We start from the raw sequence: 21,660 nt of genomic DNA, 5'->3' as shown, positions 1-21,660 counted from the left end.
AGTTGTAGCATCAATTAAAAGCTCTTTTCTGAGTAATTCTATAATTCTGACAACCATGCCTGAGTTGAACTCCAACTTTCTGGTGCAAAATCAATATATATACGCACCAGTGATAAAATCTATTTTGAAAATTGAAATTTCAGTGAAAAGAAATGAGAAATAGGGAAAATTTATTTTTTATAACATATCAACAGCAATTTTCAATCATGATAATGGGCTGATTCAGCTTCAATATGAGATTAAAGATTTTAATTCATTCAAATTGAAAACATTACTAATTTAGTTGAATAATGAGAAATAAAGAGAAAACAGAAAAAATTCTTCAGTTTTAATTATAACTGATTTATTTGAAGAATTCAAAATTTTATTTGTGACACTTGCTAGTATGAGAATGAGCACATATGAGTTTAAAGATATCAGAGAAAATTTAAAAACTCACATTCAATGTTCAAATTGTCAAAAATATGATCATTTTGCAAATCTCTGTACAAAAAATGTAAAATGTCAAATTTGTGCTTAATCTTACAAAACTGCTGAACACAATTGTCAATTTTGTGTAAAAAAAGAAGTTATATGTGAGCACTTTAAGTCTATTGCAAAAGGTGTCAATTGCAAAGAGCCTCATTTTGCAAATTCAAAAGAATGTGTATCTGCTTCTAAATTAAAATGATCAGTAAAATCAATAATACAATCTGATATTGCTGTCTCTACTAATATGAAAAATAGTAGCAGTTAAAAAAGAAGAAATTCTCAAATCTCTAATTCTGTTGTATCTGAATCTTCTGACAAAGAAAAAATGAAAGTACAAAAGTCATCAAAAACCCCTGTTCAAACACAAATGAAAGATACATATATGGAAGATGTGATAGCTATTGATGGTGTGAATAATAGATTTAATCTATTATTTGACTCTGAATAAAGATAAAAAACCATTTAACAGTTTTATATAATGTAGAAAAAATATAAAAAAAATGTTAAAAGCTGTATAACAATCAAATTTAATCAAAATAATATGGACCGAATAAATTCATGTCTTTATTTCCGTTTATAAATTGACTATGAGCAAAAAGCAAACTTTATTCTTGTTCAAGAACTCAGACTTGATGCTGATCAAGAGTATAATATATCTCATTCAGCATACTATTGTTTTCTATGAGAGAAAACAGATATTAAAGTTAGAGTAGCAATTTATGCTAGAATAAATTCAAGATTTCAATTCAATCTGAGATATGATTTAATATCAGAATCTGATATTCTTGTTAATAATATTGTGGATATGAAAAAAACAGTTTGAAAACATTCAATTAATCAATATCTATAATGAAAGATCACTGAGAGACAAGAATAGAACTTGAACATTTGATAGATGTTTAATGCAGTTGAAACTAAAAAAGAATTCAATAATCATAGGGGATTTCAATGCTCATCACTCTTGGTGGAATTCAGAAAGAACTCAATCAATTAGATCTGAAAAACTAATTGAATGAGCACTTTTAAACAAACTAGAGGGAGATTTACAATGTTAATCAAAAAACACATAAAATGATTTCTATACACACAAAATAATTTTACTTAATCAAAGTTTGACGGGATTTGGAAATATTGAAATTTTAAAAGGAAAAAGGTCTTTACTTTTATATAAATACACTGAAAACGATAGCGAACGATAGCCCTGATCGCAGGGAATCTCACGACACCCAGCAATCCCCAGTTGAGGTGGTGCTGGTGCCATGGTTGTGATGGAGGAAATCGTGGGACGCGCTGACGGACGCCCGCGAGAAGAAAACTCTGACAAGAGGCAGCAGCCCACCACATGTGGAGCAATATTGACACAGTTGAGCAATGTTCTTTGCAATGGGAGCGAAGATCCTGCCATCAACGGCAAAGGGAAGGAGGTAGTGGAGGAGGCAGCCAGGTTGGTGAGGGAGTTGAAGGTCAAACTGGGGGAGGTGATGCTGGCCAAGGTGGAAGACGCGACCGTGGCGACACGCGCACAACGCCAACCCGAAGGAGTGAAAGAAGCCAAACTGTCATCATGGGCCAAGGTCGCAGGACAGGGAATTCCAGAAAAACCAGTGCCTAACCGAACCCTCCGCGAGATTACTGTCCTACGCCGGGACTGCGAAGCCCTCCCAGCTGAGGAGGCCACCCCCCCAGCGATTGTGGCAGCCGTCAACGCCAGAATTGTGGATGTGACAAAGGGAAAGGTGCTTGCAGCAAGATGTCTCCCCAATGGAGACATCATCCTGACAACCGACGCGAGGGAGACCAGGGAGGCCTTGACTAAGAGCAGCACATGGCTGGAAGTCTTGGGACAAAAGGCGAAGGCAAAGCACACCCTGTACCCAGTCATGGTTAAGGGAGTCCCAATGGGCAACACCAACTGGAAGGAGGAACAGCAAGCCATCAAGGCAATTTACGCACAGAATGAAGGACTCCGAAGAGGGGTACAAATTGAGAGACTGTCTCTACGACGGAATGCCAGCTTGCAGGCAAAGGTTGGGTCTCTTGTACTCAGCGTCACCTCGCCTCAGCAAGCCAACCTACTAGTAGACAACAAATGGATTGATAATAGACAGCATATTTTGTGACGTTGAAATCTTCCACCGGGAAGCGCAGGTCACCCGGTGCTTTAACTGCCATGAGTATGGGCATACGGCCAGATTCTGCAGGCAGGCCAAAAGGTGCGGGTTCTGCGCGGCAAAAGAACATGACGACAAGGAATGCCCAGCACGAAAAGCTGGGGAACAACCGAGGTGCGCAAATTGTAGGGGAACACACCCAGCCTGGGTCTCTAAGTGCCCTGAGAGGGAGAGGGCATCAAGCAGGGCCCGTACAGCATACATGGAAAGACCCCGTAGGTTTATGGAGCCAAAAGCACAAGATGGGTGGCAGGTGGTGCAAACCAGAGGAAATAAAAGGTTACCCACTGGGGAACCAGAGGGCCAAAGAAGAGGACCAGGCCGACCCAAGGGGATTCTGCAAGCAGGCGAAGCCCAGAGAGGAGCTCTAAGTGCCTTTATAGCACCACAGAGCTCACAACCTGGGTCTCAGCTACAGGAGGACCTAATGGACTACACGCAGACCCCAGCCCCCACGCAACAATGAGGGACACACTAAACCTCCTACAATATAACGTGCACAACTCTGCGAGAGTTATGGGTGCGTTATTGGCAGACCCTGCAACAGAAGACAAATACGACGTAATTGCAGTACAAGAGCCCAGCCGGAATCCCCACATGCTAGCAACACACTGCCCCAGAAGCTGCGGCTTCTGGCCAGCATATCACCCGGAAACACACCCAAGAGTATGCTTTCTGGTCAACAAAAGGCTCGTGGAACACACATGGGAGTGCCACTACCACTCAGAATACATTGCAGTGCTGACAATCACCGCCGACCTGGGTAAGGTGCAAATAGTCAATGTGTATGCACCTCCTCCAGGGGGCTACAGCAGTGAACCGGAGGAGTCCCCCATAGGCCAGCTGCAGGAGGTAGCCGGAATGGGCACAGATGCAGAGCTGGTCATATTAGGAGATCTTAATGTCCACCATGAGAGGTGGGGAGGGGTGAGAGTGGAGAGAAACTTCCGCATGGCATGGCAGCTAATAGCACAGGTGGATAGGCTGGGTCTCCAGCTTGCCACACCTGGCGGGGCTACCACATGGCAGGACAGAGGCAGCCCAGGGACGACTATAGACCTCACCTTTCTATCACCACTCCTGCACGACAAGCTCAGGAGGTGTGCAATAGCGGAGGAGGCATGCAAAGGATCTGACCATAAGCCCATGGAAACAACACTGGAACTCACACCCATCCCAAAGGAGGCTGAGAGACGAAACTGGAAGGATGCGGAGCCTGAGGAGGTAGCAAGGGACTGCCAAAAGCTATATGTGCCACAAAGCCTGGACTCCAGGCAAGCAGTCAAGGAGTATGCAGACTACCTGGTAGGATTTGTAGGGACATTAGCGGACAAACACGCCACCGTAAGTAAGGCTGGGTTAAAATCCAAGACATGGTGGTCACCGAGGGTGGCCAAGGCAGTGGAGGAGTACAAGCAGGCTAGGAGGTCCCAGCTCCCAGAAATGGAGCGGCTCAGGGCACGCTGCAAGCGCAACAGAGAAATCCACTTGGCTAAGACAGCAAACTTCAGAGATCTGGTTGACAGGACCCGTGATGACCCCAGATTGATGTGGGGACTAGCAAAATGGGGCAAGGAAAGAAGCCATCTGCCCCCACAGGCACCTACTGCCCCCCCCTGAGAACAGGGGAAGGGGCTGACGCGACGGTAGAAACCTCTTTTGAGGGGAAGGCTGAGGCATTACGACAACGGTTCTTCCCACAGCCAGAGCCCGCCGACTTAAGTGACACCAATATGGAGCTGCTGCAAGCTGAAAGGGAAGCGTCAAATGACACCATCAGTGTGGAGGACATGGAAAGCCTGATCCAGAGACTGCCAAACAGGAAGGCACCAGGGAGGAGTGGGATCACCAACGAGTTCCTTAAGATGCTGGGCAAAACATTTGTGGAGGCCATAACAGCTCTCACCAATGCATGCTGGCATTGGGAGACTTACCCAGACACGTTTAAGGAAGCCAAGACAGTGGCCTTGCGCAAGCCAGGGAAGGCTGACTACCAGACTGCAGGAGCGTGGAGACCCATTGCCTTGCTGGACACAATAGGGAAGATTGTGGAGGCAGCAACTGCAAAACGCCTGCGGAAGATCGCGGAGGACCACAACCTGCTACCCTCACAGCAAATGGGGGCAAGAAGGGGCAGGTCCACTGAAACAGCCATAGCACAACTTCTAGCCCAGATAAGGACAGTGTGGCAGCACCCAGGACAGGTGGCATCGGTACTCTCCCTAGACATGACAGGGGCCTATGACAAGGTGCTGCGGGAGCGAATGGTTCACATCCTCCGGCGACTGGGCATCCCCAGGGACCTGGTGGGATGGGTTGCGTCCTTCATGACCAACAGGAAATCCACAATTGCCTTTGAGGGCCAGGAATCAGACACCTTTGACATCCCAGCAGGCATCCCGCAGGGGTCACCCCTATCACCTATACTATTCCTATTCTACAATGAGGAACTGGTGCGCATCTGCTCAAGACCGGGGCGCCCGGTGGTGTGCATAGCCTTTGTAGACGATGTCAACGTGATGGCCTATGGCCAGTCCACTGAGGACAACTGCAGGGAGCTCCTGCGCATGCATCGGGCATGCGAGGAGTGGGCAGCACGGCACGGAGCGGTCTTTGCCCCCCAGAAGTATGAGCTAATGCACTTCACACGGGCGCGCAACCAATTCAACCTACAGGCTGAGCTGAGACTGCCAGGACAAACTATACAACCGAAACAGGTGATGAGGGTATTGGGTGTATGGTTAGACTCTAGGCTGAGATGGAAGGGCCACCTGGACGCGGTGGCAGGCAAGATGAAGACTCAAGTCAGAGCACTGTCCCAAACCACCCAATCCACATGGGGGCTCCCACTACGACAAGCGAGAATGGTGTATAACATGGTCATCAGGCCGGCCCTGACCTATGGAGCAATAGCATGGCACCAGCCACAGGGGCAGGGGGGCACGGGTCCAGCTAAGTCAGGACTGGCCCTCAAGCTGACCACAGTGCAGAACTCCTGCCTCAGAATAGTGGCAGGGGCATACAAAAGAACCCCAACAAGCACACTGGAAGCGGAAACCCACACAGTACCCTTAGACATCCACCTGGATGGGCTAGTGGCAAAGGCGGTCAACAGGATGAAGGCCTCAGGAATGGCGCAACAAATTGAGAATGCGTGTGCGGCCATAAGGACCAGGCTTCGGCACCGGGGGGTGACAAGGGGGGCACAGAGACACATGGGAGCTGTGGTTCACCCGGCAGCCCTGCCAGTGGACTGGGAACAGCAATGGATTCAGGGTGCTAAGGAGAGAGCCACAGCAGAGATGACACCGGAACAACGAGCCAACCTGGACCAAGCCTCATATAATCACTGGCTGAAGCGCGAGCAGCTCTGGAGGTGGGTGCAGAGGTGGAAAAGACGTGAGCCCCCCTGGGGGGAGCGGCATGGCCGGCCCCCAGACAAGAAAATTCTGAAGTGGCACACCGGCCTGCGCAAGGCTCGCAGCACTATCATCATCCAATTGAGGTCAGGGAAAACCGGACTGGCAGCTTTCCTAAACCGGTGTAAGGTACCTGAATTCCCCACCCCACGGTGCCCCTGTGGGTATGAATGGGAAACAGTCGAACATGTTCTGATACACTGCGAACGCTGGGAGCAGCAGCGTCAGGGCCTTATAAGAAATGGCAGGCTAAACAAGAGGATGCTGCTAGACACCAAGGAAGGCCTGCATCTCCTGTCAAACTGGTGGATGGAGAGCGGGATTCTAGGCCAGTTCACATTAGCACGCGAGCTGACACACTATGTACCATAACGCCCTGAGCTGCCTTGGACCCCCAGAATCCCCTGAATCCCACATGCACTCACTCCCCTGACTACTTAGCCCCTCCCTCTCCTCCCTCTCCTCCCCATCCCCTCGCCTCTCTCCACCTCATTTGCACCACCTCATTTTCATCCCCTCATCATCTCCTCACCCTGCCGTATAATCTCCTCTATCTACCCCTTCTGTCAATCCCCTCTACCCCCTCCTGTCACTCCCTTCTATCCTAACAGCGCCTACTATCTGTCCCTCCCTTCTTCCTTTCTTTTGTTACTATACTTTCTCTAATTCCTTTTCCTTTGTTCCCGCTCCCATTGCAAGGAACAGCTCTAGCTGACTTGCCCGGTACCCTGCAGATGAACAGGATAGTTAACACCACTGTGCGCAAGGTTTTTCACCCCCCTGCGCCAAGGCGCAGTGGGGTTTTCCTAGCTAGACATATGGTAGCAGAACCGCATATCCATTGGATGAAGGCGGAGTATAATAAATAATAATAATAATAATAAATTTGCATCACTTTCTCTCATTATTTAGAGCAATTTGAAAATTCTTATTCTCTATTAAAAAAATCTCTCTGTTCAGAGCAATATTCTCCTCAATGTGAAAAATTTTTTTAATATCAATTAAAAGTCAACAGTGATGTTGATTTGCTTGCTTTATCGGATCTTGTAAAGCTTATATAGATGTAGATGTACACTGTTGAAGCAGTTTCAGAGATGTAAACGAATGTGATTGAATCTTTTTGAAAATGTGAGCAGAATTTATAAGATGTATGTCAGTGATCATGAAAACAGATTTGATATTTTCTGCAGTTGTAGAGGTTTCTCACACAGCATGAAATAATCATCAAAAATCTCATTTTGTAGTTTGAATAAAGTCATAGTCAGAATGTGTATAGAAATCTAATTGATCTGAATATATTTTTATAAATGAGTCAAATATTTCAATATTTAGCAGCTGTAAACAGTGTATAGAGTGGGGAGAAAGAATAGCAAATAAAATTCAAGTTCAATTTATGTAATCAATGAATGTTATAACTATTTGTAGCGTACGCTGCTACGTAGGGGTCAAATTATAAGTATAAACACGTCTTCTTCTCTAAAAGATGGGAGATGGGCGTACGCCCCTATATATATACAGTGATTGTTAACAGAGATCAACTCTCATAGAAGGAGCGATCGCATACAAGGGGAAGGACAGAGGCTCTATAGAGAAGGTAGGAGTGGAAGCTCTCTGTAGGGAAGGTAGGAGCGGAAGCTCCGGGAAGCAGCAAGAGGTGGAGCGGAAGCCAGAGGTGGATAGGGGGCGTAAGTACGCCACACTATTTATATGAGATGAATGGCTATCTAATATAAGTAGATGATAATGATTTCTTACTTTTTACTTTATATGAAAACCAAATATCTGTTTCAATCAGATTAATTTATATTCATCATTATTTCATTCATTTTCTGAAGCAGTAAAATATGTCTGATGTTTTTTTAAAATCAAAATTTTCAAATCATATATCTTGCATATCTCTTGATTCTCTATAGTAAATAAATGCAGATAAAATTGTAATTTCATTTGTATAAATATCAATAAATAAAAAAATGAATTCTTTATTGTCATTCTGCACTGTTTCAATTATATACTTTTATTTGAGAGCTTTTATAGAAACAATTCATTTGAAAATATGAAGAAAGTTAAGAAGAAAGCCTTTTTCATTGAAATTGTAAATGTTCTGAAAGAGGATATTATACTGCTTGATCTTCTTTTACAATTATTCAATAAAAGTCAGTAAAAAGATTATGAAATTGCATGTGAAAAGAAGTAAAAAAACTGCAATTATAAGAATAAAAAATTGTTTAAAATAATAGCTATTATCTGCCTGCTTTCTTTTTTGATTCAGAGTGTGAAGATAGACACTCATGATTTTTACTTTATACCACTCATAAAAATGAGATATTCAGTTAATTTCTACTTGCATTTTGATAATCTCAAATATAAAATTGCACAGTATTTGAGGTGTCACACAGAAGCCATGATCAGATAACTGATTAATATGAAATAGAAGGTGTTGTTCTTCAGTATTTATGAGATTCTGACAATAGATTGATGTTGCCTCTGTTCTGAATATCTGTTGACCTTTGAACCGCTGCATCAAGGTAACACAATTGATTCCGAATTCCTTTGCAACCTCAGCATATTTAGGAATCAATTGTCGATTCAATTGAGTGATCGCTTGCTCTATACTCACTTTGTTGGGTGGCATGGTGGGTGGTTGAAGTTGAAGAGTTGCAGGGATTCATGGAAAAAATAGGAGTTCGTTGGGTGGTGGGTCACGTTAAGGTGTGTAGATCTCAGGGGCTGAAGCTGCTGAACAGAGTAAAAACGCCCCTATCTTTCGGTCGGATGATGAATTCTATTATTAGACGGGGATACTTCGAGGTAATCTACCCTGCTGCCACTCTCACAAGAATCATACACACTCGTAATGAAGAAATTGATGAGAGTGAAAAAGTGGAAACCGGAATAATAATCAGTAATCAATAGCGAAACCGAATAGCCCCCGCCATATGTTGGGTACAATACCCGTCATATCCCGTTAACTCGCTGCTGATATAAAATTGGCAGTTCTGTTATATACCCTTGCTCCTTCCTATAATGGGGTTGTAATTTATGTTTCCGCAACAGCATCTTCCCTATCCGCCGAATCTATCAGCCCGTCCAACGAACTCAAGATCGGCTCGGCTTCGATCATCATCAATCTCGCTCATTTCATGGCGCCGAACAGGCGAACCATTTTCAACCCTTCGCGGAAAATCAAGTCGCTCGGTCCCGGTCTTCTGTGGTCGGGTATTCTCTGATGTCCTTCGCTGCTCTATCTGGAATTCCATTCCCATATCCCGCCCCCGGTGGTGGCGGTGAGTGTTCTTCTTTCTCGGCCCTGTCGCCTCCTTTGCATGACTTCTATGAAAATGTAACAGCTCTTTTAAACTTTTCCTTGGCCTAGGCGTTTTATTGATTGGCTCCCTCTCAACAATGACATCAGGTGGAGTTATTTCACTTTCTTCCAAATCCGCAGGGCAGGTATCGTTAGCACCGTCGTCCACTGTGCCAGCATTGTCCATTGCGTTGCTATCAGCTGCTCCATTCCCGTCCGCCCTGATGAGCGCGTCCGCTATGTCAAAGCATAGCGAACTGGCTGGCGTTGGCACTTTGCGAAACTCTCGGCTCGCGCAGGCGTCATTTATGTTGATAGCGATAGCCGCAAGGGTGTCCAGTAGTCTATCGTCCGTCATATAATCGTCTGTGCAGATGCAGTTGAGGCTCTGCCAGCTACGCTCCGTAGCTGTCGGCATGCAGCCTGGGCAGACGCGCAGACGACAAGATGGGATAGTGACGTTTCCAAGCTCACCGTGGCAGGCTGGAAGCAATGTGCTAGAAGGTACTTTCACATAGGGATTTGCCGGCGTGGGCTCCGAGTCCTCTGGGTCTTGGGTGGATAAGCGCGATTGGGTTTCAGGGCTGAGAGGATCGCGTCTCGCGCGATAATCCGCTTTGATAGTCTCCAGAACAACTGCTCGCTGGGCTTTGACCAATTCCACCTGCTTGGGAGTGTAATGCCTGTGTTTGATGGCGTGCTCGATACTGGCGTTTAACTGCACCACATTGCTTGACTGGAGACTGGTGGAGAGATGCGTAAGGCCCAATTGTTGTGATTCTTGGTACGGGTATTTGTCTCTTGCATCCATCCTCGCCTGGTCCTCTGTGCAAGCATATACCCAACCAAGATCTGGTCCTCTCTTGCACATCTGACACGTTGCCAAACGGCCATGGCTGCTAAACTCACGCGTAAAGCTGGAGTGGGTGCAATGTGTTTGACGAGTATTCAGGGTTGTTGTTCTTCCTTGGGAGGAGGGTTTTGCAGGAGCTTGAGAACCCATATTTTCTTTTTTATTTTATTTAATTTTTTTTTTTTGCTTCAACTAAATCTAACTCGTCATGAAGCGGGTCGAGAGAGAATGTATCGAGCCCTGGAATTTAGAAACTTCAAATATTGCAAACGACAAAAGGGTGATGGAGTAGGCTGTTTTATTCAAATTGAATGAATGCGTTGCCCAGAGACCACGCCATATATCTATTTCCTTTCCGCCTGGCCTTTGGGCTTGTGAGAGCATTCAAGAGAGCGATGAGAGGTTGCAGGAGGGAAAAAAACAATAAATGAGCAGAGAGCTTTGTTCTTAAGGAGTGCTGGTACCCATGGGACACGAGTGCATGTACGGCAGCGGTTGGATTTGGGTGGTGCTGGTGAGGTGGGAGAGATATCGGTCCATCAGATCTTTTTCTCTCCCTCCAGGCTCCCTCATGGCGGGTGAGGCTCAACAACCGCAGGCGGCCTCTATTCTCTCTCCTGGTCGTTGTTGTACACAAACCCAACCACAACCATATCCCGAGAAACGAACAGCAATAAGCCAACAGGCTATCAACTTCGGTTGGGAAGGCAGTTCTACTACATTCATTCACACATGCGAAGATGGAAATGGGGGAACAAAGAGAGTAATAATAATCGAATATGTGTACGTTTCATAGTATTCAAAGAGACAAGGCGCGGCTTTTATTTGGTGGGCGGGGGAAGGGGTGCCAAAATTGGTATTGCATTGGCTAACCCTAAGTTCATGCGTAGTTAAAATAGCAAATGCAATCGAAGCTTTGTTCGAACACTCTCACTAATTCCGGGCATATGCAGATCCATAGTACTATACAAACCCATGGAGCGGAACTCGAGGGGGCGATTCCTTTGGAAAGGGCAGAGCATTAAAGAGACGGTATGATAAAGCGCGACATTGATAAAATAAGAATCATCTTCATCCCGCAACTGTGCAAAAATAAAAGGGGAAGCATCTTGGGTTTGAAACTTCGACTGTAGCGGGAATCTCGTTGCTTTTTCTATTAGCGGTATCCTGTGACGGATGAGGTTCCCAGACGCCCAAAGCCAAGCGAGATAAAGCCCAACATCTCGTTGAAACCTAGCAAGCTGTCTGCATGAGCTCAGGGTGGCGCGAAGATCACACGTGTTGTCGGAGAGAAGCTAGAAGGAAGCTTCTACGCGGAAAAATGCCCCCCAAGCAAAGACACCTAGCTGTGAGAAGCAAAATGAGGCGAGCTGGCTGGTGCTTATATTCGGCCCAGAATTTTGAGAAGCAATCCGTTGATGTTACTCTACGTGATCAAATGCATCAGCCTGAATCGGCTGGTAACTTTAATTGCAAACTAGACACCCGAGTTCCTGGCGTCTTCACCATTTCCTAGCGCTCTGAATCGATTCACCTGGATGAAATAGAAAGGCTTAAGTCTTACTTCTCTGTTAGGTACCTAAGTATTTCACTGAAGGGTATGAGATGGCCAAGGGTTCTTATAGCTTCCCTAAAGCTCTGATAGACTGGATAATGAAAGGTATCTTGCGGTTTCACTAATTCCTGCGCTGGTGTTCCTCGCCAACACACCCACACAAGCGCAATGACTCCGCTGTATATCAATTACTCATTAAACCAAGGGTCATCTAGAATTTGCCTCGCTGACGCTCTTGCAGCGGGCTCAAAATACAATTAACCTTCCCAAAGATTTGTCGCAGGCTCAAGATATCCTCTCTTGTGAGATGGGCGCTCTCAAGGTACACCTCTTCCAGCCATTCCTGCAAACTGGATCTGGTTTATTGGTCATATCACCTCCTGTGGCCACGTCGCCCGCTGGCGTTATCAACAAGGTGTCAAATGGATGTTGGCCTACGAAGAGCTCAAAGAGCTGTCGTCAGTTTACTGATATATATAGTCACGGTGTTAAGATTTGGAACGATTTTACCCACCATGCATCCCATGCTCCACAAGTCAACCCGACAGTCACTGCAATCCTGAAATACAACCTCAGGAGCTCGAACAGATAAGGGTGTGCGTAGTGTTTGAGGAATCATAGTGGGCAAAAAGGATTCTCCAAAGTCAGCTAATTTGATAGTGTGAGCTGAATTCCACAAATGTTTCTGATAGGGTTGGCTTCACAATATACGCAGGTATGACAGACTTCAGATCCTTTTCATCATTTCTTTGAATATAGCTCATCTCTGGTTCACCTAACATCTGTGTAAACGCCTTTTTGATTAAATTATTCATGTTGGACAAAATGAAAGCCATGTTGGGGGTATGGAGATCTATATCAGATGAGAATTGCTTGAGGTTCTCCATGAGAGTAATCTATCTCCATACCCAATATTCTGTTGATGCAAATTATTCAACCTTAGCAAACATTGCTTTGCAATTATCTTGACAAGCAACCCCTGGGAGTCTCCCACTTGGAAAGTGTGCATCAATTATGTCTGGAATATTGGGCGCAAGAGGTTCGTAAACCAGACATTGATGAGATCCATTGGGACCTGTTATGATAAAGTGATCCAGCATTTGTATGAAGTATTTCCAACAAGAGTTGTGGGATGACTTCTTCTTCATGATCTGAAGCTCTTTTGTACCCTCACCCTCATCTCCTTCAGCCACACAAATCTTTATGGCAACATAAAGTATCTTCCCTGCAAATGGGAGACCCTTCAGTTAGTTAGCTAGTACTTCATGAGCCATCAATTTGGTCCAACCTTTGATCTCTCGCCGCCCAAACGGCTGAGTAGCCGGCTCATTTTCATTTATGCAGCACCGTATACCTCCCTGCCATCAGCTATTCTCCCAAGGTGGCAGGGTTGTAGCCACCTGGTTGGTATCGATGGATTGGCCCCGCGTCCACGGTTGAAATGTATATTGGCTGGTTCATTTGACTCTTGTCTGCATAGGTGGACATGTGCTCGGAGACAATGCAAAGCTGTGAGATGAACCTCAAACGGGACCTTCTGTCGAGATATTATTATCCAGGCAATGGCCATTAGATTCAAAAGTGTTGTCTAGTTATTAACGCAAGGCAAAGAGATAATAGGGGGTTAACAAACCAACAGAGGACTAAAGTATCCAGAGAAGGGTGCATGGAACACGAGATGTTAGAATTGATAGTTTATGCTTTCGTCTCTCTGAGGAATTGATATGTTTCCAGGTGCCTTTTGCTTGTTTTTAGATCTCTATTCTGTTGGATCTTGCTACCTCACACATTAATTAATACTTAACATCACGATTTCAAGGACTATGCACACGATAGTTGGTAGATGGTCTCCCGGATTACTCCAGAACGCCGATGAGTCTAATTAAGGGTGTGAATACCGTGGATTATTGTTGTGCTTCATTTTTTTTTTTCTCAGGCTATATGCAGTCAGAGTCTGATAGCCTACACCTCACTAGTCTATTGTGGCGGACGTAAAGCTTGCGAAAACAGAATTTTCTGCCACCCCCTGAAAAATAGTAGCAAAACACCGCAGAAATAACCAAAATATCCACGTATCTCTAGAATCATTCAAATATCATCCAATTCATTCAAATACGCACCTTTATCATCAAATCTGCACCTTTATCATCAAATCTGCCAATATGCCCCGCAACACCCACCGTTCTACTGCCTCGCAAGCTCGTAAAAGGACTCCAACTACCCTGCGCCTTCGTCTGTCCAAACCGCCTGTTCCGGATGTTCCGGATAATGACGAGAATCCAACTGATGATGAGAAGGAGGATAAGGAGGAGGAGGAGGAGGAGGAGGAGGAGGAGGAGGAGGAGGAGGAGGAGGAGACACAGTCAGAAGATCCTCGATTTCTGCGAACACCTACCCCTGAGCCTGAGATCTCATTCAGCTGTATGAACGGGTGATTATCAATGGGATAAAGGAGCCTATAAAGATCAAGTTACGGAATGTCACAACAAATGATATGACTGTCAGCTTCTATCGTATCCAATATCTCCCTCAACTCCTTCTTCATCTAATATTGTGTCTCCAAGTGAGATAATCAATGTGATGGTGATGAAATATATGATGGAAGGAATGGGAGGCATGGGAGGACTGAATTCAAACTTGTCATCGAATTCAAACTTGCCATCAAATTCAAACTTGCCATCGAATCCGAACCTGCCATCGAATCCGAACCTGCCATCGAATCCGAACCTGCCATCGAATCCGAACCTGCCATTGAATCCGAACCTGCCATCGAATCCGAACCTGCCTCCTATTCGAAGTAGTCCAATCCCTCAGTTTGGTGAACACGCGGATCTGTTTATTGATGAGTTCTTCAACTGGTTGATGACAGAGAGACCTCGAAGAGCAGAAGCTCTTTTAACTGCAAAGAGCATTATTCAGAATGAAGGATTTGAACTGGATCATATACGGACAATGACAAATGAGCAGGTGGTTCAGTTGAATATTGGAATGGGTATATTCTCGATAATAAGAAATGGGTTAAAGAGTTCTATCTGGCAGTCACAGTTGAAGGAGATTAAATTGTCTTTATCTGCTGTTTGTAATGATGACAGCAGACTTCATACTGCTTCTGCTTCTGAATTTGAAACTTAGATATTATATATCATCATAATTGAATTGTAATCTGAATCTTTTTAAATTTTACAATACTATCCTATATGAGCCGATCTGAAATATCCTCTTGCATCTTCTTCTCCCATGAAATTCTCAACTGCATGATGCAAGAAGGCTTCAAAATCTCCATCAAACTGATTCTCTAACTGACATCTGTATCTTCTAATCCATTCTTTCAACGCGTGAAATGACTCCTCTATAGGATTATAATCAGGAGAATATGGAGGTAAGAATAAAAGTCCAATGCCAGCTTCTCTGCAGAGATCTCGCAGTGCTTGTGAACGATGAGAAGAGCAATTATCCATCACTAAGTAGTGATAACCTCGTTGGCATTTGGGCAGTATCCGGACACGTACAAACTCATTGAACCTCTCTGTATTATAGGACCCCTGATATATATCATAATCAAGATATCCATCGACACTTATTGCAGGTAAGATTGACCATCTGCGAGATCGTTTACAGGGCCTTCTAATGCGACAAGGGAATCCTCTGCTTGACCATCCATATCGTCGATCTGCAGTACGTTCATTCGCAGCACTCTCATCTAAAAAGATAAGTTGATCAGGTTGATACTGAGTAACTTGAATACGCCATTCAGCTCGAAGTTCTTCGTTGCGTTGACTGGCCACAGGTTCAACCTATATCAAATAGAACTGACAGATTAGCAGGTTCTATAAGTGACAATTGCAATAATTAATCACCTTCTTCCATGTCAAATTCAGTTTCTTCAACAATCTAGATATCGATCGAGGGTGGATATCAACATCAAATTCATCCTTCACAAAGCAGACAGCCTCATCGCGATATGCAGTTGGATATGCCTCAAAAAAGTCCTCCAAACCTGACAAGATATCCGGTGTGATCTTTGGCTTTACACCCCATGTTGAACGAGGACTTCTAGCAGTTCCAAAGCAGCGAATATTTCGTTGGATTCGATATACAGTGGCCAGACTGCACTCAATGGTCCGCGCAATCTGAGCAGGCATATAACCATCATTTAGAAGGCGTACGATCTCATTGGTGGTAAATTCGCTGAGCTGGGGGGGCATATTGGCAGATTTGATGATAAAGGTGCGTATTTGAATGAATTGGATGATATTTGAATGATTCTAGAGATACGTGGATATTTTGGTTATTTCTGCGGTGTTTTGCTACTATTTTTCAGGGGGTGGCAGAAAATTCTGTTTTCGCAAGCTTTACGTCCGCCACAATACCCTTATGTTCAGCTATCGAGTTACATTTCTCTACGGCGTACTCCGTACGGCGTATTCATAACCGAGTAATTGATGGAGGGCCTTGCCCCACAATTGCTCTTATGTCCGACATGTAAGGATCACAACATCGGAGGTTCCCACAATATTATCAACTTGGGTAAAGCTATGATCTCTTTGAGAGCCAGCCGTTCGCTTTGCCTCTGTCGATTTCCCGTGTTTCCTTGAGATTGCTAACCCCGGGGCATGCCAGGAGGACATGTTTTCCGGGCCGATTTTTCCGTCATAATACGCTGTAGTGGTTTGGCGTGATCCTAGGCTCGCCCAGGCTGACTAAGGGTTTTGCTGATGCCGACCTCGGCAAGGGAAACATCGTAAACAAAACACGCCGGCGACAACTCTCCAGCCTCCTCTGCGTCCTTAAGCCCACGACCTCAGCCGCAAGCTGCCCTTCAGTGCCCTCACCCTTCACATTCTTATTCTCGATTTCGCGTCTCCCTCCTTTCCCTCTCTGCTCCTTCAAATCATTTGAGCTTGCCCACGCCCAGCTAGACCTATCTCTCCATCATCTTCAGAACGAATAAAAAATGTCTGTTAAATTCGATAAGGTGGTCACTCATACGAGAGAGATTGTGAAAGATAAAGTGAAGGATGATTTGCACAGAGTGGGAAACAGGCTGACGGGAGGGAAGTCAACGACTGGATACCTGGCGGTATGTTGCGCTTTTTGGTCGCGAATTGAACAGCGACATTCCCAGACACGATGGTGGACTCTTAACAACTGACAATGCGACAACTACCTTTCTGCTATTATCTGCTACAGGCATACCTGCAGCAACTCCAATCCAATCCTCTGCGGACTAAGATGCTCACATCTGGAACCTTATTCGCGCTTCAAGAGTTCCTGGCTTCGTGGATCGCGCATGATCGCAGCAAGCATGGCCACTACCTAAACTCCAGAATACCCAAGATGGCGCTGTACGGCTCGTTCATCGGCGCTCCCCTAGGCCATGTCCTCATTAGCATCCTCCAAAGGCTGTTCTCCGGCCGCACCAGCTTGAAAGCTAAGATCTTGCAGATTCTCGTCAGCAACCTGATCGTACGTTCATAGACATCTTCACGACTCAAAACCGCTCTTCCTGCTTCATCTAACTAACCCCCTTTCGCCCTTCAATAGATCTCCCCGATCCAAAATTGCGTTTACCTCGCTTCTATGGCGATTATCGCTGGTGCGCGAACATTCCACCAAGTTAAGGCCACCGTGAAGGCTGGCTTCATGCCCGTCATGAAAGTCAGCTGGGTCACCTCTCCGCTATCCCTGGCATTTGCCCAGAAATTCCTTCCGCCACACACCTGGGTTCCATTCTTCAACATCATCGGTTTCGTCATCGGTACATATATCAATGCCCATACCAAGAAGAAGAGACTGGAGGCTTTGAGACGTAAGGTATGTTGATGGCACTGCACTATACATTCCATGAAATAGCACATCCTACATCTTCCCAATCATGCTTCTCGTGCTAACAATTTACCACTTCTGTTTTGCGTTTTGCCTTGCCCTCAGCATTATGGATCTGGGAAAAGTGCCTCGGGCCGGTCTGATGACTACCCACCAAGACATGATTGAATACCTGAATACGAGAACTGCGGCTGCAATAGCTATTCAAATAGGTCTCTTTATCTACATCTATTTGAGTTCTCGCCAATTATGCTTATTTCTTCGGTTTCTTCTCGACCGCGGATGTTGATGTGAATGAACCATATTTTGACAGGGAATGCGGATGGGTTTTCTTTTCTTTTTCTTTCCTTTCCCTTCCTTCCTTTCTTCTTGGAACAAATCAGCTTGGCCCCAGATACTTGAGAGCAGTTTCTTTTATCTTCCAGATAGAAGAAGAGGGAGAATGGAGAAGGCCCCTGGTACCCCTCTGAAACTTAATGAAATTATATATATACCACATGATTATTTTAGTGTGTACAGTCTCTACTCCATGCACTCACCTATGCTCGGGGGTTTTTTTTTTCTGTGCTGAATATTTGTCTAATCGTCTCAACCACCCCTTATTGTCACCGTTTCTATTATTTATTTTATTTTTGCCTTGTTGTCTCTCAGCTTTTGTTAGAAATATTGCTATATATCCTCTGATAAATTTTCATGAGATACTGTTGTGTTTTTTTGATGTTTGCAATGAACAGAGCGGCCCCCCATCGATAATGTGCATATAGCTGGATTTACAGATTTTTGGTAGGGAACCTAGTTGAAACTTGAGGTTTCTTAGAAACAATAGTAAAAATAGATAGTTATGGGTCATTGACAAATATTTGTGTTAAGCTTTTGGCGGATATAGCAAGCAGTGCCTAATAAGACCTGGCAGCGAGTTGATGGCGCGAAGCTAATCAATTCCGCTTCCCTTTCAACCTGAAATTCGAATGATCAGGGGCTAGCTAGCTAAGTCGCGACCATGCGAAAGCTTCACCCCCACCGGGTTCAAGTTTTGGGAAAAAAAAAAAAAAAAAAAAAAAAAAAATTGAGAAGCACGCTATAAGTCAATGAGATCCATATAGTTTATGTTTATCTAAAGAGTATGACAAAAACGACAACCCTCCCTACTCAAGCATCGATGCCTGATTAGTGTACAAAACATCCACGACATCCCCAAGCTTTTCCAACGTCTCCAGCGCAGCATCATACCCCTGATCCCTCTCCGCCTCATCGAAAACAATCAGACACCCAGCACCCTGATCCAGCACGCCGATAATCACCTTATCCAGGATCATCTGCGAAAGCTTCTTCTCCACCTGCTGCGTATCCAGCCCAACCATCTTGGCAATATGATCAATCTCCACCCGGCTAAAAGGCTCGATGACTTTGATCAGATTCTGCTCCAACATGGCATCGTAAAGGCGGCGGAGGTGGTTGCGGATGAAGACGTCGCTGCCTAGTTCAAATCGGTAGTCATTGAGCGCTTTCTCATACTCTTCCAGAGAGCGGTTGGAGTGCGCACGTGCGACGGCCTTCATGGCTTCAAGGTTTGTCCCGGCATATCGAATCGCTTGTTTGGAGGCGAGTAACGAGTTGACGTCGTGGACAGCGTTGAGCATTATTTTGCACAGGAGCATGTATTGGAGAGCCGACGTGGCTTTGCTGGTTTCGTCTTGCAAATGGTAACCTTCCAGCGCCTCGATGAAATAGGAGAAAGCGGTGGTGAAGTCTCTATCTTCCGCGTGGAGCATGCCGCTCTGCATGTCTAGACCTGCTTGTAGAAGTGGTGGTGTGTAGACCGATGCTGCTGATGTCCTGGCTGAGGTCAATGCGGCGCGGGCTTTTGGCTGGTTGCCCAGGGCGTGGTAAACGCGGGACTCCAGAAGCTGCACTTCCACGAGCACGAGTTTATCATCGAGCCGTTTGAGTTCGCGGAGAAGGGAGTTGATTAAGGTGAGAGCGTCGTAGTAAGAATGCTTTTGCATATATATAGTCACAAGGCGTGTCTCGAGATTCTGGCGGAGGAAGGACCGCCGTTCTGATACTGCCCATTCTATACACGACTTGATGACTTGTACCTGAATGTCAAGGGTGTTGGGAATAGCTGCGAAAAAGTCGAGGAGTTGTCGGACTAGAAATTATATGTGTAAACAGAGTGCAATCCACGCACACCGTAACCAGAATCTCCCCATCTCCCTCTCCCTCCCCTAGTCACCTGTAAATTACGTACCTAGTTTCGCCGATTTCGCTTTGGCGAAAGATGAGAAAGCTGATCGGCCAGTTTTAAGTAACTCTGCCAGCTCCGTTGGTTTGTTCTGGTCACGGTACAGCTCCCCCAGCCCCACGAGAGCAGTTTCGTAATCACGCAACGAAGCGTCGGTAGATCCCACGCCCTTCGATAGGATTTTCTGGTACAACGACTCTGCCTTGGCCGGATCTGTCTTGACGAGGGCCTTGGCTTCTACCAACAGGCCTGCGTCATTTGGGCCAGCAGCCATTCTGGAGGAAAATAGGTCGTGAACGGCTCACAAATACGAAGGATATACAGGGGGGATGCAGCCGTTGCACAGGCAGAGAAAGGGGGCCGAAATTGCAGAGGTTGTGGGGAGGTTGACTGGGTGCTGCGGAGTAGATGTCGCGATGTCGATGCTGGTTGAAGCTTAGGCTAACAGCTGGTGCATGTATCGGGCAATATATGGCGCTGCTTTAAAGCTCGTGTGATGATTATGTCATTCCTTCAGTCTTGTCGGTCCGACGTTGTTCCTGGGAGCTCAAAAAGATTTCCATTTCTCTCTCGATTGATGTCAAGAAAGTACCTACCTGGCTTGTAGCACATTATGGTAAGTAAGCAATTGAAGGGGACATTTTTTTTTTTTTTTTAGCTCATGCTAATTCCATGTCAGAAAATCAAATCTCTTTCCAGATCTGCTGCAACATTGCAGGAGCCAGGTTCGAATACCTCCAAGCTCCCTCGAAACCTTGATCCCGCACAACATCCTTTTGAGAGGGCGCGGGAATATACAAGGGCCCTCAATGCCACAAAGCTTGAGCGCATGTTTGCTGCACCTTTCGTGGCTCAGCTAGGCAATGGCCATGTCGATGGCGTATATTGTTTAGCAAAGGATCCAGTGTCGCTAGAACGGTTGGCCAGCGGAAGCGGTGATGGAGTTGTCAAGGTCTGGGACCTGGCTACACGGGATGAAATATGGCATGCTCCAGCACACGAAAATATCGTCAAGGGCATGTGCTGGACGTCAGATAGGAAACTGCTCTCATGCGCAGCTGACAAAACAATAAAACTATTCGACCCGTACGGCTCAGCGTCTGAGACCCCCCCGCTCGCAACGTATTTTGGACATTCGGCATTCACCGGTGTTTCTCATCATGAAAGCCACCCCTCATTTGCCGCATCTTCGTCCGTAATATCCGTGTACGATTTATCTCGACCGTCCTCCACTCCCTCTCAGACCCTCCACTGGCCTACGAGCACCGACACGATCACCTCCCTCGCTTTCAACCGGACAGAAACATCCATTCTCGGCTCCACAGCCACTGACCGGTCGATCGTATTGTATGATCTCCGCACGTCATCCCCAGTCACGAAAGTGATCCTCACGCTTGCATCAAATGCCATATCCTGGAACCCGATGGAAGCGTTCAATTTTGCCGTTGCAAATGAAGACCATAACATATATATATTTGATATGAGAAAATTGGACCGCGCACTGAACGTGCTGAAAGACCACGTTGCGGCTGTCATGGATGTCGAGTTTAGCCCGACGGGAGAAGGATTAGTTAGTGCTTCATACGACCGCACTGTACGATTATGGGACCCGAGTAAGGGGCATTCGAGGGATATATACCATACGAAACGGATGCAAAGGTGAGCTATATATGTAAGCAATAAGGTTGTCCCATCGACACTGACGTGTTGATGATAGAGTATTCTTCGCAAAATTTCACACTCAGATAACAAGTACATCCTCTCCGGGTCGGACGACGGCAAACATCCGTTCTCTGGCGCGCAGAAGGCATCTTTC

The 21,660-nt window shown here is 45.7% G+C and overlaps 9 protein-coding genes across 9 annotated transcripts; 6 read left to right on the top strand and 3 right to left on the bottom strand.

Moving 5' to 3' along the window:
- Positions 1–1,730: 1,730 nt before the first annotated feature.
- HCAG_02449 (predicted protein) lies at positions 1,731–2,591 on the top strand (the record flags this gene model as incomplete). Its single annotated transcript, XM_001542228.1, has 1 exon — positions 1,731–2,591. The coding sequence occupies one exon, from the start codon at positions 1,731–1,733 to the stop codon at positions 2,589–2,591; it is 861 nt and encodes a 286-aa protein (XP_001542278.1).
- A 513-nt stretch (positions 2,592–3,104) lies between these two features.
- Positions 3,105–6,433, top strand: HCAG_02448 (predicted protein; the record flags this gene model as incomplete). Its single annotated transcript, XM_001542227.1, has 3 exons — positions 3,105–3,162; positions 3,421–3,986; positions 4,187–6,433. The coding sequence occupies 3 exons, from the start codon at positions 3,105–3,107 to the stop codon at positions 6,431–6,433; spliced, it is 2,871 nt and encodes a 956-aa protein (XP_001542277.1).
- A 3,238-nt stretch (positions 6,434–9,671) lies between these two features.
- HCAG_02447 (predicted protein) lies at positions 9,672–10,176 on the bottom strand (the record flags this gene model as incomplete). The annotated part of the gene is made up of 2 exons (XM_001542226.1): positions 9,672–9,709; positions 9,840–10,176. The coding sequence occupies 2 exons, from the start codon at positions 10,174–10,176 to the stop codon at positions 9,672–9,674; spliced, it is 375 nt and encodes a 124-aa protein (XP_001542276.1).
- Positions 10,177–11,539: 1,363 nt separating this feature from the next.
- HCAG_02446 (predicted protein) lies at positions 11,540–12,857 on the top strand (the record flags this gene model as incomplete). Its single annotated transcript, XM_001542225.1, has 4 exons — positions 11,540–11,678; positions 11,989–12,231; positions 12,466–12,488; positions 12,717–12,857. 4 exons carry the CDS (start codon positions 11,540–11,542, stop codon positions 12,855–12,857), a joined length of 546 nt encoding a protein of 181 aa, XP_001542275.1.
- A 1,078-nt stretch (positions 12,858–13,935) lies between these two features.
- Positions 13,936–14,574, top strand: HCAG_02445 (predicted protein; the record flags this gene model as incomplete). Its single annotated transcript, XM_001542224.1, has 2 exons — positions 13,936–14,194; positions 14,342–14,574. The coding sequence occupies 2 exons, from the start codon at positions 13,936–13,938 to the stop codon at positions 14,572–14,574; spliced, it is 492 nt and encodes a 163-aa protein (XP_001542274.1).
- Positions 14,575–15,350: 776 nt separating this feature from the next.
- On the bottom strand, positions 15,351–15,978 carry HCAG_02444 (predicted protein; the record flags this gene model as incomplete). Its single annotated transcript, XM_001542223.1, has 2 exons — positions 15,351–15,473; positions 15,631–15,978. 2 exons carry the CDS (start codon positions 15,976–15,978, stop codon positions 15,351–15,353), a joined length of 471 nt encoding a protein of 156 aa, XP_001542273.1.
- Positions 15,979–16,727: 749 nt separating this feature from the next.
- Positions 16,728–17,767, top strand: HCAG_02443 (integral membrane protein 25D9-6; the record flags this gene model as incomplete). Its single annotated transcript, XM_001542222.1, has 4 exons — positions 16,728–16,853; positions 16,964–17,239; positions 17,318–17,587; positions 17,705–17,767. The coding sequence occupies 4 exons, from the start codon at positions 16,728–16,730 to the stop codon at positions 17,765–17,767; spliced, it is 735 nt and encodes a 244-aa protein (XP_001542272.1).
- A 977-nt stretch (positions 17,768–18,744) lies between these two features.
- On the bottom strand, positions 18,745–20,118 carry HCAG_02442 (26S proteasome non-ATPase regulatory subunit 11; the record flags this gene model as incomplete). Its single annotated transcript, XM_001542221.1, has 2 exons — positions 18,745–19,751; positions 19,851–20,118. The coding sequence occupies 2 exons, from the start codon at positions 20,116–20,118 to the stop codon at positions 18,745–18,747; spliced, it is 1,275 nt and encodes a 424-aa protein (XP_001542271.1).
- A 339-nt stretch (positions 20,119–20,457) lies between these two features.
- On the top strand, positions 20,458–21,507 carry HCAG_02441 (hypothetical protein; the record flags this gene model as incomplete). The annotated part of the gene is made up of 2 exons (XM_001542220.1): positions 20,458–20,460; positions 20,524–21,507. 2 exons carry the CDS (start codon positions 20,458–20,460, stop codon positions 21,505–21,507), a joined length of 987 nt encoding a protein of 328 aa, XP_001542270.1.
- Between the last annotated feature and the right edge of the window lie 153 nt (positions 21,508–21,660).

The sequence above is a fragment of the Histoplasma capsulatum genome, genomic scaffold (genome assembly GCF_000149585.1).
Source record: "Histoplasma capsulatum NAm1 scaffold_2 genomic scaffold, whole genome shotgun sequence".
NCBI classification, from domain to species: Eukaryota; Fungi; Ascomycota; class Eurotiomycetes; order Onygenales; family Ajellomycetaceae; genus Histoplasma; species Histoplasma mississippiense.
The sequence above is the reverse complement of the archived record's forward strand: the minus strand, read 5'-3'. Positions and strand labels throughout refer to the sequence as shown.